Source organism: Carya illinoinensis, chromosome 8 (assembly GCF_018687715.1).
Source record: "Carya illinoinensis cultivar Pawnee chromosome 8, C.illinoinensisPawnee_v1, whole genome shotgun sequence".
NCBI lineage: Eukaryota > Viridiplantae > Streptophyta > Magnoliopsida > Fagales > Juglandaceae > Carya > Carya illinoinensis.
The window spans coordinates 660837-677642 of record NC_056759.1 but is presented as its reverse complement, the minus strand read 5'-3'; the positions used below and the strand labels follow the sequence as shown (position 1 = coordinate 677642).

Sequence of the window (16806 nt, the reverse complement as noted above, 5' to 3'; positions counted from 1 at the left end):
GGGGACGGAATAAGATAATTATTTCTTTTCCTTTACCCGATCACCCATATATAAATATAGTGCAGAAACAGAACAGTGTTAAGCATATCCCTGTACACAATTTATTAGAAGAGTCAATATATTCTATAGATGGATTACACCTCTGAAATGTAGCGTTGGGTTTTAGATGCACCACAAGTTTTACTGGTGTTTTTTTAGATGGGAGTGATCTTGAGCCAAATGACATCGAGTCCATATCTTCAGGCGAGATTCAAAATCAAGGATCAAGATTTTTTGAAGTATTTATACAAACATTTAAGACCTACAATGAGATAAACATAAACAAATGAAGTTAATTATACAATATTTACAGACAAGACGAGAGAGATTGGAGGCTTCATTCAATAATTGGGGGCATGTCTAATTCTCCACAAAAGAGCATGGACCACACATCAGGTTGTATTAACACGTAAACTGAAGCAATTCAGAACTTCTCATGGATCACTGTTAAAAAAGTTTGAAGTTGTAAATTTGGAATCGAAATACATCTAGCTAAAATACAATTTACCAAAAAACCACTCTTGGGTTTATTACGTGAAATGGAAGGAAGCTACTTTTCATAGCAATGTCGACACGTTCTTAATTTTATGGCACCTCTCTGGCCCAATTACATGGGTGGCATCTCTTCATTCCAAAACATTCCACCTCAATTTTCCTCCCAAGAATAACTCACTTTGGCCGTCTCCTCCTATCTCTGTCTCTTTCTCTGCCTCGATCCCTTTCATGGTCATCCCTCTCTCTGCTTCCACTCTTCTCACTGTCCCGCTCCCTCCCTCTCTCATTTTCAAAATCATGAGTTCTATCTCTATCCCTATGCCTCTCTCTGTCCCTGTCTAATGCATGTTCCCTTTCCTTGTCTCGGTTTAAGAATTTCCATGGTGGGCTCTCACTTTGGCTTTCGCTGCGGTGCCGCTTTCTTGAAGTATCTCGAGCATCATTCCGTCTGTCCCTCCTTTCAGAAGATGTTCTTGCTGCAGCTTCAAAGTAAAACGAAAAATATTTTATTAAAATAGCCGAGCATGAAACATTAGGAGTTTTAGCCTGAATATGTGCTGTGCAATATTTAAGAAAACAGATTACAACGCTTACAACTAAGCCCAGATCAAATCAAATGACAATAAGTTAAAAATCATCTTTAACAGTCATTTAATTTATAACAGAAACTGCATAATCAGCAGGAGCATCACAAAGAATAGGCTGCTTTAACCGGAACATGTTAAACACCAAATCCAATCCAGTCTTGAAATTTGCAAAGAACCATTCACACAGAAGCTAAACGAGGACTCAAATAAAAATCTATAAAATAGTTCTCATCGAAATCCAGTTTGTTTTTCTTAGCAACTTGTCGAAATAGTTCTCATACCAATTCTAACATCATGATAGAATTAAAAGGCATGGAAAGCAATAGATAAACCTATCTAGATATATATATTTTTTTTATAAGTAGACATAAACCTATATATAGTACAGAACGGTAAACAAAACAGTAAGAGTGGACAGATATTCACAAATTCAACCATGTTAAATCTTGCCTGCTTACAAAATGAGAGCACTTACTGTTCCCTGAAGAATCACTGTTAGAATCAAATAACCCATATTCAGATTGTAGCTGTTGCCGACGGATGGCAACCTTCTTCTCAATTTCATCCAAACTTTTGATTCCCCGCTCTTCAAGGGATTCACGATATTCTATCAAGGCTACCTCTAGACGTCTCAGCTTTTGTCTGTAGCAACATAAGAACAGTCAAGAACTGTAAACATAAATAGACCACCAAAAAAAAGCAATCTACATAATTCATGGCAAGCAGGGAGCATTAGCCAGTAGATGTAAATGAACTCATTTACACCTTTTCTGCATAGCATCAGAAAAACTTCAAATTGGAATATTTAAGCTCCATCACACCTTAAAGGAAAAGAAGAACAAAGGAAAATTCGAAATAATTTTTGACAGGTGCAAGGTCTTATCAGAATGTTTTGATAAACCATCTTTTCTTGAAAGAATGAAACTATGACTGCATGTTACAGTGGAAGTATGATCTTGCCTTTGCTCTTCATTCATTCCAGAATCGGGTTGTGTTGGGATGCTCGTACCAACTGCAAACTCCATCTCATCAGCCTTACCAGGATCATCACCAGCATTCTCACTTCCAGAAGATGAGTAGCTCAACCCCAGACCCTTAGCGCTACCTCTTTCTTCATCATCACTTTCATCATCGTCTCGAGCCCATTTAGATGCCGGCAGGATAGGTTCAATTTTCTCTTTCTTCGAGAAAGCTTTTAGTTCAGGCTGCGGAATGGGAAGGGTTGGAGCCAAAGGAACAGACTCTTCACCTTGTGATGGCAAATCATCCTCCCCTTGATGACTCCATCCAGACAGACCCACTTGCTCTGCTTCAATAGTCATTTCTCTACGGCTGTGGGAATATCTGCCAGAACTTGAATGACTCTGTGCATATTTCAACTCATCATCAATTTCATAGACCCTTTGTTTTTCAGCCTCTTCCAGACTTAGCAACCGTGCAACCATCATTTCTCTACCACCAGCAAGACACAATCCATTATGTCTGCAACGTCTCTCTAGCTCAGTGAGCGGAAGATTCATTAGCTCCCTCATTGCTGCTCCTTTGTCCATTGCCAATGCAGCGTCTTGGTTGACCTTAGCCCCATCACCTGTATCTTCAGATCTATTTTTTTTTTCTAGTTCAGGTGCATCACCACATATGGAATGATATGGAATGACACCAGAGCTCCCAGGTCGGAGAAATGTAGCTCGTAAACCATTAACATATGCATCCGAAAACAAAAACCAGTCTGACCATACTTGCAACACTTTGAGCACCCGTTCCTTTGGAATTTCAGACAGATTGTTTTTGTAAGTTATAAATCCTCATTAAAAAGCACGCAAGGCACAATCCAAGTACACATGATGTACACAATAAAGACGCATATCTCGAAGAAGAAAAGACAAGAATTTTCAAACAGAGTTTTCAACAAAATCAGAAACAAACAAAATAAATTAGGAAAGACTGTAAGCCCAAAAACCAAGAAATATATACAGCCCACCTTAAGAGCCTCAGCAGTAATCCTTCCAGTAATGCTACGAAACAAATCATTAAAACTCTCCATAATATCAGGTAAAGTTGCTTCAAATCTGGTGCGGTACGCAGAGGCATTCTTTACAGGAGCACTACTATTGTGAAGAACATCAGAAACAAGCATAAGCCTAGCAACTTTGGTTGGAATGGGAGTTTCCTTAAGTGTCAAAGACTCCGTCAGAACTTCAACTATCTGCAGTACAGACTATATCAATAAGAAATTGAATCACTGCACATTTTTTAACAGTTCAGAAGTTCCAAAAGCTGATCACAGCTGGGTCTTCCTCTCTCTTTTTCTATTATTTTGTGTTAATGAAAATGCTAAATTAAAAGCTAACTAATCTCTGCTTGCACGAGCTTGTCACTAGCCAAACTGAGGTAATGTGTGGAAACTATCAATAGTAGAGTAAACGAAATAAACACACCATGTGATTAACATCCATGGAAAAAAAAAATCGATAACAGGTGCATAATTAAGCACTGTTTGATACGGTTAGAAATTGGAGGGACAATTCCTTTGTGCAATCCACAAAGTAACTGTGGTATGGGTAGCTAAATTAAGTGGCCCAAATAAGGAAAAATAGTATTACCTCTCCAGCTGCATCAGCATTATCCAGGGCAAACCCCATAGCTTCCTTTATCTGACTCCTCTCTAATGTTAAAGCACGCAGCATATCCTCGAACTCATCCCTCTGTGCATCAGTAAGTGTTCTTTCCAGTTCCACCCGCTTTAAGTATTAATGAAATAAAGGGAGAGTTAAATCATGAAACAATGTTGATAAAACAAACTAATTCTGCTCATGGATTTAACACTGAAAAATACCCTGCTTCTTCCCGCAGCAAATGTGGAGCCAGACTCCTTTTCGTGCTCTGGGCTTTTTACTGTTGGCAGAGTTGGTGGAATCCATCTAGCAAATATAATAAAACAATGTATCACATCATTCTTGTAGTCGCTGAAATAGGAAACAATGGGTGACAGTACCTTCCGCTTCCAGTTATCATAATAAAAGGCTCTGTTCGCCATCTTTGAAGGGTATCACCCTGCATTCATGCCAATATATCAAAAAATCAATATATCCAAACCAATATACATTTGGAAAAGAATACACCTTTTACTTTTCAATACAAAGACCAATATATTTTAAGAACAAGGAAATCACTCTTAAGAGAAAAAGTTATTTTTATTCTTACAAAAAATGTGTGAAAGCATTATAAAAGCTACGAGGAGAGTGACATATTTCAATTCAGGCAAATAGAGGATATCCCTCTTATTTTGGTGGCTGGAATGAAAGATGATAGGATGTACCTGAACAAAGGAATAGAGCCGCCAGACATAGTAAGTATGTTCCTTTGAGCCAAGATCAAACAAGAAGTTGAAGAGACGATTCCCACGACCTCTCTCCATAATAGCTTGTTCAAAGGCACACCCTCCATCCAGAACATAGAGAGCCATTGTGTCAATTACATGGCGGAGATGATCGTCATTGGGCGTAACAACCATTATATCGGGAACATTTGGGGTAAGAACCTGATTACCATGAGAAACAATTAGCAGGACCTGGGAAAAAAATGAACCCAAACCACTGGCTTAAAATTAAGCATAAATTATAAGAATTAAGCACTCCCAAATTCCGTCTGGAATGCCAAACTAAAGTGAAGACAACATTAATCCAGAATGAGGCAAAGACATGATAATAAAATGGCAAAAAGTCTCTTAGAACCCTTTAAGATAACCTCGAGTCCGCAGCAAATGACAGAATTTTCAGGACTTCAACCGGTGCACTAAAAGATTCGGATAGTACACAACCCCCGCAAACAAGTCACCAAGCCATAAAACCCAATTCTCCAATATCAATGAACAGTTTTTTCCTTCATTAAAAGAAAGCCACATGATGTTCTGGAAAATATCCTTCTGTAAAACTTTCCATTGATTTCCTGCAAATGGCCTTTTGAGAATGCTTTTTTTTTTTTTTTTTAAATGTCAAGGAACCTCTCCAAGGCAGGGCCCCTCGGGCCCACCACTGCAGAGTAAACTCCGGTCTCATGTACCACACCCTCGAAAGTTTCCCTACACGGAACTATTTAAATCGTTGGCTTTTCACCAGGGGGTGTGGCCCCAAAGGATTGTTTGCACCCATGAGGTGTTGAACCTTGGACCTTGAAGGGAGTGATACTCCAAGACCAAGGCCTTCACCACTTGGGCCAACCCCTTGCAGTTCTTTTGAGAATGGTGATCACCCAATAGTTCAAAAGCTCATGGAACTGGTCATGGAAATATACTTTACTTTTTCAACAAATAATAGGTGCAAATTTTTCCAACGGATGTTATGTTTTTTGTTTTTCACAATAGTAATATAAATGCGAGGATCTACCATAAGTGGAGAGCATGAAGACTAAGGATAGAGATCATATTCAGGGTCATACAGCCCTGTTACACAGGCTGAAAGTGACTCACAAACTGGGACAAATAAATGCGAGTTTAACTTCAAGAACCACACAGCTGTGGAGTTTTAGTATATCATATCTCTTTTTTTTTTTTTGATGTCGGGGAACCTCTCCAAGGCAGGGCCCTTTGGACCCACCCAAAGTATCACGTGAGTTTTTCTCTTACGGACGTGATAATGTTTTAGTATTACTTACGGACGTGATAATGTTTTACTCTTGTGAGGTTTTCTCTTTTCATTTTCAATTGGCAAATAATGATATAGTTTTAGTATATCATTATCAGCACAATAAAAAAAGTACCATCATTATCACATCCGTAAGTAATGTCAAAAATGGATTACAATTCGATGATCCTTTTCAGAGGATTTATCCCCCTTATATAGAACATATTTACATATCTATGTATTGTCTAGTTTGAGCGGGAAGAGCCCCTAAAATTACGCCTAAGGATTTAGATTACAGCGCCGTATGTAGCCTCCCTCTATTTAGCAGTGTTGACCAGCCTCCCTCTATTGCAGCGCCGTATGTAGCCTCCCGTATGGACTGTTTGTACGTTGACAGCCCCCCTCAAATTGATGCCCGTAGATCAACAAGCATCAATTTTGCTACTTAGAAAGCAATGTCGATGACGAGTGAGAGCCTGGTGAAAATATCAGCAATTTGGAGTTCAGTAGAAACATGTGGAAGAGTGATAATACGAGCTTCAAATGCTTCACGGATAAAGTGACAATCGACTTCAATATGCTTCGTGCGCTCATGATAGACAGGATTGGCCGTGATCTGAATAGCACTCGTATTATCGGCATGTAGAGGTGTGGGATCGGTCTCAGAAAAATCTAGCTCAGCAAGCATACCTCGAAGCCAAATAATTTCAGAACAAGCTAAAGACATTGCTCGGTATTCAGATTCTGTAGATGACTTAGAAACTCGGTCTTGCTTCTTACTCTTCCAAGAGACCAATGCATCTACCTAAGAATACACACCAACCAGTGATGGAGCGACGTGTATCCGCACAACCAGCCCAATCAGCATCGCTATAAGCAGCCAGACGAGTCGAGTTGCCGGCTGGGAAGAATAAACCACGAGCAGAAGTGCCATTAACATATCGTATGATCCGACGAACAGCAGCCAAATGAAGATGACGAGGAGTCTGAAGAAACTGGCTGACTTGCTGTACAGCAAAAGAAATGTCGGGTCTAGTAATAGTGAGATAAACAAGGCTACCCACCAACTTTCGATATAAACTGGGATCAGAAAGTAAGTCACCCTCCTCTTTGCGAAGCTTGACATTTAATTCCATAGGAGTATCCACAGAAGTAGCCTCTTGTAGACCAGCTGTAGCCACCAAGTCACTAGCATACTTATGTTGACTGAGTGAAATACCAGAGGGACTACGATGTACTTCAAGACCAAGAAAATATGTGAGAGATCCAAGATCCTTCATATGAAAGGACTCTGAGAGATGAGTCTTGAGCTGGCCAAGTAAGACAGAATCGGAACCAGTGATCACAATATCATCAACATAGACTAAAAGAACAACAATACCCATGTCTGATTTCCGAAGAAACAATGAAGTATCATACTTGCTCTGCTTGAATGAAAATTGTAATAAAGTTGTGCGGAATTTATCAAACCAAGCCCTCGGAGCCTGTTTGAGACCATAAAGAGAGCGACGAAGCTTACACACATGTGAAGTCGGAGAGCTGAACAATCCCGGGGGTGGCTTCATATAAATACACTCTTTAAGATCCCCGTGAAGGAAAGCATTCTTAACATCCATCTGATGTAGTGGCCAATCACTGGAAGCAGCAAGAGCTAGAATCATACGAACAGTAGTCATTTTAGCCACAGGAGCAAAGGTCTCTTCATAATTGACACCATATTCTTGATTATTCCCTAGTGCAACAAGCCGAGCTTTGTAACGATCTAAACTTCCATCAGATTGGATTTTGACTGAATAAACCCATTTGCAACCCAGAGGAACAATGGTGGGAGGACATGACTCAATGTCCCAGGTGTGGTTGGTTGAGCCACCGGAAGAGACTGTGAGTGGGAGCGTCTTGTATACACAATACCTGGTTTAAAACGGGAGCTGACTGGATGAAGATCTGAGAACTGCTGTTCAAAAGATGGGAGGACCACAGTAGAGGAAGAAGGTATAGAAGACACAGGAAAGAAATGTTGATTTTCAAAGAAAATAACATTCCGAGAAATGCGCGTACGATGTAAAGTGGGATCATAGCAAACAAATCCCTTCTGACACACATTATATCCCAAGAATGCACATCTAACAGATTGAGCAGATAATTTATGTCGCTCATGAGGAGGTAAATGGACAAAACATACACAACCAAAGATACGAAGATTATCATAACTAGGTTGTTTAGCAAACAAGCGGAAATAGGGAGACTCCATGTGTAAGACTTGGGAAGGTAAACGATTAATCAAGTGAGTAGCAGTTTTCAGAGCCTCGACCCAGAACATGGATGGAACAAATGATTCTAACAAGAGTGTACGTACCACATCAAGAAGATGACGATTTTTGCGTTCGGCTACTCCATTTTGTTGAGGAGTAGCAAGACATGAACGTTGATGAATAATACCTTTAGAAGCCAAAAATGCCTGAAACTCAGTAGATAAATATTCACCACCAGAATCTGTGCGTAATGTTTTAATAGTCGCAGAGAATTGATTGTCAATGTACGCAAAAAACTCAGTGAAAGTACGAAAAACCTCAGATTTAGAGCGAAGAAAATAAACCCAAGTGAGTCTGCTATAATCATCAATGAAAGTCACATAATATTTAAATTTTTCACGTGAACTAACCGGGGAAGGTCCCCAGACATCACTATGGATAAGATCAAAGCAGTGAGAGGCTTTACTAGCGTGTAATGGAAATGGAAGAATTTTACTTTTACCAAGTTTACAAGAATCACATTGAAAAGATAAAGAAGAACGTTCTTCGTTATCAAGAAAACCCGAGTGCAATACATGAGATAAAATCTGAGCATTGGGATGACCTAAACGACGATGCCACATCATACTCAGAGTTGGAACATTATGACAAGTAAAGGACTTAATAGACGAAACTGAAGAAAGTAGTGGAACAGGTAAAAATAGTGGAAATAAACGCCCCACTTTAGGTCCCTTCGCGATCGGCTTCCCCGTTACCTGGTCCTGCACAACACATCCATCACCAGAAAAGTGAACAGCACAGTTGTTATCAACTAATTGACCAACAGAAATAAGATTTGTGGAAAGTTGAGGAGCAAGAAACACATCAGTAAATTGAGAAGAGGCATCTCCGATAGCAGTTATTGGCAAGGCACTACCATTGGCAGTCTGAATGGCAGATTGACCAGCATAGGGCCGAACATGACATAGAGCAGTAGGAGTATTCGTCATATGATTAGAAGCACCCGAGTCTACATACCAGAGTTTAGTTGTATTTTTACCTTGAAACCCCATTGCAGATAATGCCGAAATTAGCATTTGTTGCACCATTTCTGGTGTACAGTAATTTGTTGCAGGAGGTGCAAGATCGGAGGAAGCAGCTGAGGAAGAGCCATGTGCTACAGAAGTTTGAAATGCGTGAGCCTGACGATTCTGCGGACGTATACGACAGTCTTTGATAATGTGACCCTTCTTCTTGCAATAAGAACAGTATTTCTTAGGACAATTAGCAGCAATATGCCCGTATTCCTTGCAGCAGAAACACTGTAAGGTGCGAGAATGAACAGGCGGTCCTCGTCGTTGAGCAGCATAAGCCATAGGAGGGAACCCTGAACTTCCATGAGAGTGTTCCAGAGAAGCTTGAGTACTGAGCCTTTGTTCTTCACGAAGTAACTCACCAAAACAAACATCAAGAGAAGGAACAGGCGAGCGATTCAGCAGAGAAGATCGAACAAATTCATACTCGGGGCGAAGTTTCATAAGAAACTGATCACGACGACGAGTCTCGTGAAGACTTTGAATAGTGGAAAGAGAGGTAACAGGAACATCCGCAGTAATCAAATCAGAATATTCGTTCCAAAGAGTCAGAAAGGCCGAATAATAGTCTTGAATGGAACGACTGTCATGAGAAAACAAGGCAATCGTATGCTCTAACTGAAAACGACGAGCACCATTATCTTGATGATATACTTTCTTTAAGTAAGTCCACATGAATTGAGCAGTACGATGAGGCCGTAAGTGGGTGATAATATGTGGCTCAACTGAGCCAAGAAGCCAAGACATAATTTGAGCATCAAGCACATCCCAATCCTTGGATTTATCAGGATTAGATGCACAATCAGTGCCATCAATATGCCCCCAAAGATCTTTTCCTTTAAGAAAAAGTTCAAACTGAAACGCCCATGTAGAATAATTATTTCCCGAAAACTTAGTACATACAGGTACGGAGTCCATGTTAAAAAATTAAATCCGAGAAGAAAATTAAATAGAACCCGAGATAAGACTAATAAATTATATCCCACGGCAAACCCACAAAAAAATGACCACGGTTAAAAGGCTAAGAAATTACGAAGTGCTTTGGAATAACTAGCAAGGGATCAGATCAAAACAAAGTTCTAAAAACTTTTCACCTCAACCCAAAAGATTTATTCACGCAGGTTGATATTCTCTGGACAAGATGGATCAACTTTTGAGGTGTGAGTCAATCAAATATCTTCAACTTTTGACTATTACTGTTTCTGACTTTATTGAAACTTGCAAGCTTGGATTTATCTATATATTCCCATGGCTGAGCAAGTGAAATTGAATCGAGTTCAATAATAGCATGTGAACAATTATTGGGACCGAGAACAGCAAAAAAAATAATTATTTGCTGCAAGCTGAGACGTGAAGGAAATTGACCGAAGATTTGTGAAAGCTTGAAGCCAGCTCGCAGAAACAGGGCAAGGGAGAGAAGCGAACAGAGTTGACCGAGAATTACTTAAAGTCCCTGCATCCCGTGTTGAGCTGAAGTCCGAGTATGGGTCAAGTGGGAGTTTAGTGGGTTGGCCGGGGTTGGCTCCGTTATCTGCTGGATTGGCTCTTGACCGGATGGGTTTCCTAATACTGCAAAGAACTGTCGACAGCCTCAAAGGACCACAATACTAGAGATAGGCTGAAACAAGATAGAGCAAAAAAGATTCAAGCTCTGATACCATGTCAAAAATGGATTACAATTCGATGATCATTTTCAGAGGATTTATCCCCCTTATATAGAACATATTTACATATCTATGTATTGTCTAGTTTGAGCGGGAAGAGCCCCTAAAATTACGCCTAAGGATTTAGATTACAGCGCCGTATGTAGCCTCCCTCTATTTAGCAGTGTTGACCAGCCTCCCTCTATTGCAGCGCCGTATGTAGCCTCCCGTATGGACTGTTTGTACGTTGACAAGTAATACTTTGCCAATTGAAAATGAAAAGAGAAAACCTCAAGAGTAAAAAAACGCACAAACAATAAAATTCTCTCTAGCTCCCTTGGTGGCCCAAAACAAAGATAAGATTTTTAGTTAAAAAAAAAAAAAGGAAACAAGCAATAATTCAAAAAGGAACATCCTAATGTCAATATTTTAGCGTAACTATGGAATTATAATAAAAAAAGGAAACAATATAGACTTAACTAACCTACCAATTCAGAATTCTGACTTGGAACAGAAGTGACTGGTGGGCCTGATGGACCAGACAAAATTACAGTGCTACCCTGTCAACCAAAAATGTAAATTAGATATCAGTCATTTCATTTATATTTAACAAGTAGAAAATCATAGCATCAGCCTTTTTGAATTCTTCATTTGATGATGAGAATAGTGAAAGAAGCAGTGTTGGTATTCTTGCAGGTGTGGAATTGGGCCCAAAGCAAATACAAAAAAAGAAAAAAAAACCTTTTTCCCAATAAGCCAATGGCATTACACCATAGGGATACTTCAAATAAACTTAGAGTACATATAGGTTACACCACTGCAAAAAACCTTTTCTCTAGAAAAAAAGTAAATATATGCATGCACACACTCAATTCATCAGAGTATTGTTTAACATACCTCCTTACTCCTGATCGCCATATGTCCTGGTGGAGGAGCAGGTAGTGCTTGCGAAGGTAGAGCGACCGACTTACCCCATCCAATCTTCAACTCATATTCATAAACAACAACTCCTGCACATAAAATATTTTTCTTCAATCCCTTAACATCATTCCCTCAGACATAGTTATATATAAAAGGAGATGTTATTTCAAGTAAAAAACAAAAATCAATCATAGAATCATGAGCAATGACTCAGACAAAAAATATATTTTTTTATAGGTGTAATGACTCAGAAAATAATGACTACACAAGTATAAAAAAAACTTTGGTATCCCAATTATGAAGGAAAATGTTATTCGTTAGAAGGGTAAAGTTGTGCTTTGTAGAAATTATAAACATAGCAGGCAACTCAACATAAGATATAACAAGCACTATTTGAGAGCAATCATCCAAATTATGGCAAAGATGAACACAGTTGAAAAAACCAGACCTTGCATTTCATCCTTTGCAGCCTGTCCATCAGCTCTATTCATGAAAGCTACAAAGCCACAATTTCTTTGCCGCCTACGCTCCTCTTCAGTCCTAGGCCACATTATCTTCACACTAGCAATGGGTCCAAATCTTCCAAAAGTCCGCAGAAGAAAATTTTCATCAACCTTGAATTATTAAGAAAATAGGAAAAGATGAACTTGACACGTCATTATTCTTAGAGGCAACAGGTCATAAGAAAGTAAAGAGACTAACATGTTTAAAAACAATGATCTTACCTGGGGGGAGAGATTTCCAACATAGAGATTAGTAGTTTGCGGATCGCCGTCATCAAATGATCCGGGAAGCTTTCCACTTGGGTCAAAATCATCAGGCAGTTCGTCAAAGCGACTAGATGGCTGAAAACATTAACCTTATAAGCTTCAATTTTTTAGTTAGGTCATTAGAGTTGTGTACCGACATTTAAACATAATTTAGTAAAAAATTTAGTTAGGGCATTAGAGTTGTGTACTGACATTGCCTTTTTTGATCAATATAATTTATTTATTTATCAAAAAAAAAAAATGTTTGAATAAAAATGAAAGATGAGAAATTGATGCAAACAGTTCAGCAAATGATATAAAGTACTGACAAATTGGTGTAGTGCAAAAATAGCCTAAAGGAAAATTATGTATAATCAATGTGTGCATTAAAGGGAGTGTGTCGCATGACACCTCTTTGCATAAGTTTCCAGAACATACCCTACAGTCTTGCTTGACAGCTATATAAATACATGAAGAGAAAAATATATAGATTGATGAAAGAATGATGAAAGTATATCTAAATGGTCAAATGAACTTGCTATTGTCTTTTCCAAAAGATTGAAAAGAAGCAAGCACAAAACAACACTTACAGCAGAATTTTCGTTGTGGCGCCCATCACGCCACTGATCACGCTCTTGATTTCGCCTCTCCCTCATCTCCTGCTCATGCTTCAGTTCCTCCATGAAATGATCTATATTCCGAGACTTTCCTTTTTCTTTTTCCTTTGGCTTGTCATCCTCCTTCTACATGTTTGAACGCATTGAGGATTAGAGATACTAGAAAATTACTAATAAAGGCTAAAACATAAAAATCATAACTTCCCATCTTTTACTAACTTTCTTTTCAGATTCTTTCCCTTTAGTTGCCAAGGGAGGTGGTATGAAAGATGGAACATACCTGCAAAAAAAAAAAAAAATAGAGGAAAAGTTTCATACTACAAAGATGTTTTCACAATAATATAAAAAAAGGCAAAAGAAAGGACAGATCTGAAAAGCTTCTAACTTCCTAGTGTTACGACCAGGCAAACAACTATGCCTTCTACACAACTAGTCCAAATCCTAGAGAGAGGAGATTAAACAAAAAAGGGTCATCCTCCAAGCAACTACCACTGAATGATCTCCCCATTGACCTCTCCAACAATCTAATGACACTTTATCACCTTCTAAGCATAACCCACTCTACTTCGAAAAGGCTTGAAATCACAGTCTACAATGCCCTTGCCACTTCACAATGGAGAATAAGGTTCTTTTAGCCATTGCTATAACTTACATTGTTTACACCGTAAACAAAACATGCACAATTATATCAGTGAATTGAATTAAAAATGTACCTAAAAGTTTCTATAGCTATATTAACTAGTGATGAACAAAACTGAGTTCAGAAGATATAAATGAAAACAAATGCATAGGGAGAAAAAACATTAATTTAGAACATCACCCAATGGACACCAACCAAAATCGACAAAGATATGGCAATAAACGAAGCAGTTAAAATAGGGAGAAAATATACTCACAGCTGCTTTCATTATTCATAAACAATCCATAGAAGCAAGCAGGTGAAGTCCCAGTGACTTCTACACCCTTCTTAACTATATGATTGTAATTCCCAAGAATTGCATAACCAAAAATGGAGTTGCTCTTCATATTTATCACAAGTAAAATCCCATAAGAGACAGGGTACAAGAATGAGTTTTTGAAAGGAAAAATCTCTTTTTTAATAAGTAACAAATTTTATTAAAAGCGCAGAGGGGCGCAACCCAAGTATACAGGAAATATACAAAAGGATTCCACCAGCTAGCAATAAGGAGAAAAAGAGAAAAATTCCTTAGTCTAGAAGGCTGTAGAATAGGGAGCTGTAATGAGCAGCAACATAGAGATTGCTGAAAATAATGGCTTTTAATTCTGTCATCGTCCTCTCACAGTCTTCAAAGGTTCAAGCATTGCATTTTTGACAAATGCACCGCATTAAGCACAAAGGGCCATCCTCCAAAACTCTGAATTTATGCGATCATCACAAGGATTACACCAACATGTCAACAAATGCGCCATTTTCTGAGGCATAAATGCTCCGTTGTCTGGGGCATAACCCCCTCAAAACCAAAAATGCTAAATATCATTGCCATAAGCACATTGGGAAACACTTATCCACATTGAGGAGGCAGCAATAACATGGTAGATTACAAATTATCAATTGCAAGTTTAACCTCGAATACATTCTTTGCTAACAAAAAAACTGCTCATATTTTTCCATAATCTAGCACTAATGGATGAAAATCAAAATAGTAAACAACATAGTTGATGCTTTGGAGTACAAAGCTTCCTTGCCATCCATTAAAAAAGATAACTTTTTCTTGAGTCATTATTTTTGATTGGTAACTTTTTCAGTGAATCATTATGGTCAAAGTTCATAACATTCTTTGACCTAAAAAGGTAGAAGGTCACTAGGGGCTCTCAAGTATGGGCTAGGTGTTTCTTGTATAGGCCCAATGTACTTGTTTACTCCTATTGATATTAATATATATAATATTTTTACCTATAAAAAAGAAGAAGAAGATAGAAATCTCACAATCTCACAATATAAGAGTAGATGATTAACACATAACTTACATGCTGCCTCAATCAGGTGTTTTCTCACAATCTCACAATAAAAGTGAATGAAAGTAAGAATAAGTGAAGAAAACTACGACTTTGCAAATACTGAAATTTCAGATTGTTTTCTCAATCATATTTATTGGCTTCTCTCTATAAAAACTAGAATCAGAACATCTCAAATAACTCTTGAGGCATTATAAGGTTGAAGCTGTGGCTATTATGACCAAATATTTATCCTATTTACGATGCCTGATAAAAATAGTATTGCAACATGGTTAATCAAAAGCATTATTTACCTACTTCCCTTCTTTGGAACAGACACCCCATCTTTGGACTTTTCACCTGCCATCCGCGAATGAATAAAAAGGCCCATGCTTTTATTAATTTTTCCCCACAACAATAGAAAAACTATTTATTTATCCGTTTTTGAAACAAAACAAGAATAAACATATAATTGAAAACTGAAACTATCGGAAATTAATATAAGGCAAAATAGAGTTTTAATGTGACACTAACCTTCAGAAACTGCCTTCAGTTTCTCATTGGGGTTTATTGTTCCTCCTCGAACAAAAGTCTTCGACCCAGGCGTAATATCTCCTTGAAATGATTCCACAAACTCTTGGTATAGTCGAGCTGTTTCATCTTCTGCTCTCTGCAAAACAAATTGCAAATAACATATCAGCAAGCCGCTTATAAGTGAAAATCCATCGGCTCAGCAAGTTTAGTAATAATAATGAAAAAGAATCTATACCTTTTTCCTTGCCTCTTCTTCCTCTCTGTGCTTCTGGAAAGGCGTCTTCTTCCGCGTAATGGAGAAAGAACTCATCTTTGCATCCACTTCTGAAAACCAATTTTAAAAAAGAATGCGCCAAAAATTATGCACTCGACTCCAAACTATTGCAAAATTATGCATTCAAGCTAAAACGCCAAAGTCATAAATACCCAAATTTGAGACCCATGCCGCAATCATTAATGTTTAAAAAACTCGCCCAAAGTTCATAAATGCATATTACGTAAATGCATAAAAAAAGATATACGATTCTTATAGCATGAAAAAGGATATACGACCAACATCAGGTAGCTAAAAATCCCCCATAGTTTCCATTTAAAAAAGGAAAGAAACAAACTCGCTGATATACTTATTTTCGAGCAAGAAATAAGTTAATTCAACTTTAATTTTGGACGAAGAAAAACTTGAATAAAAGCCCAGAAATCGTTGAACTCAACCCACAAAAAGTGTAATTTGGAAATCGAAAGCAGAGTAAGGTAATGATAAAATAACGAACCGATTCGTACGGAGCGGAACGATTCGAATCAGTGTTCGTTTCTAGGGTTACATAAGAAGACGGCTAGCGCGAGTTCGGAGAGGTATACCAAGTCGAGAGGGACGTGGCGGATCGGAACAGAAAACCGGAAATGGCAGGAACGACCAAATTAAGAGAGGTCTTAACAGGGGACCGCCCCGCCAGTCTTGGATTAGCCTTTAGAGGAGATAAGTAAAGCACTCAAAAGACTATTGACTGGCCCACTTATGGCCCAAATTATAGGGTCTGTGGGCCACTTCGCCACGTTTGTTAAGCCCATCTCGGCTTGCAACTTGCTTTTTTCTTTTTCTTTGAATCGAACCTGCATTGTGGGATAATGTCGAATGTTATTTAGAGAAATAATAGTGGTAGTTGTGGAGTTACGTAATATTTTTGAAAAAAATGATTAAATATGAAATTTAAATAAATATTAATTAATTTTTAATAATAAATTCTATTCTTTTTCAAAAAAATTACTGAATACATACGTAATCCATGACTATATCCATTACTCTATTTTTTTGAGGCAC

The 16806-nt window shown here is 38.2% G+C and overlaps 1 protein-coding gene across 4 annotated transcripts; it reads right to left on the bottom strand.

The window, feature by feature from the left end:
* Positions 1 to 345: 345 nt before the first annotated feature.
* On the bottom strand, positions 346 to 16455 carry LOC122318069 (protein RRC1-like). Of its 4 annotated transcripts, none has more exons than XM_043135201.1 (18): positions 16259 to 16455; positions 15724 to 15812; positions 15489 to 15624; positions 15269 to 15314; positions 13218 to 13278; positions 12972 to 13124; positions 12358 to 12477; positions 12081 to 12246; positions 11609 to 11721; positions 11200 to 11271; positions 4441 to 4662; positions 4117 to 4175; positions 3958 to 4042; positions 3725 to 3862; positions 3103 to 3327; positions 2082 to 2884; positions 1597 to 1763; positions 346 to 1010 (listed from the first exon to the last, which is right to left on the bottom strand). In XM_043135201.1, the coding sequence occupies exons 2-18, from the start codon at positions 15796 to 15798 to the stop codon at positions 709 to 711; spliced, it is 2943 nt and encodes a 980-aa protein (XP_042991135.1). In that variant the 5' UTR covers positions 15799 to 15812; positions 16259 to 16455; the 3' UTR covers positions 346 to 708. The 4 variants fall into 4 exon arrangements, with proteins under 4 accessions (XP_042991135.1, XP_042991133.1, XP_042991134.1 ...); XM_043135199.1 differs by having other exon boundaries at positions 346 to 1016; positions 16259 to 16454; XM_043135200.1 differs by having other exon boundaries at positions 346 to 1016; positions 16347 to 16424.
* Positions 16456 to 16806: the final 351 nt, after the last annotated feature.

Bases quoted from the DNA above. Each gene is read 5' to 3' on its own strand.
- LOC122318069 (XM_043135199.1), bottom strand. From the start codon at position 15,798: ATGAGTTCTTTCTCCATTACGCGGAAGAAGACGCCTTTCCAGAAGCAC. The intron at 12,478-12,971 runs GTAAGTGTTGTT...TAATGTTTTCAG, and splicing joins GCCACAACGAAAATTCTGCT to CCATCTAGTCGCTTTGACGA. The intron at 2,885-3,102 runs GTGGGCTGTATA...GAAATTCCAAAG, and splicing joins TTACTGCTGAGGCTCTTAAG to GAACGGGTGCTCAAAGTGTT.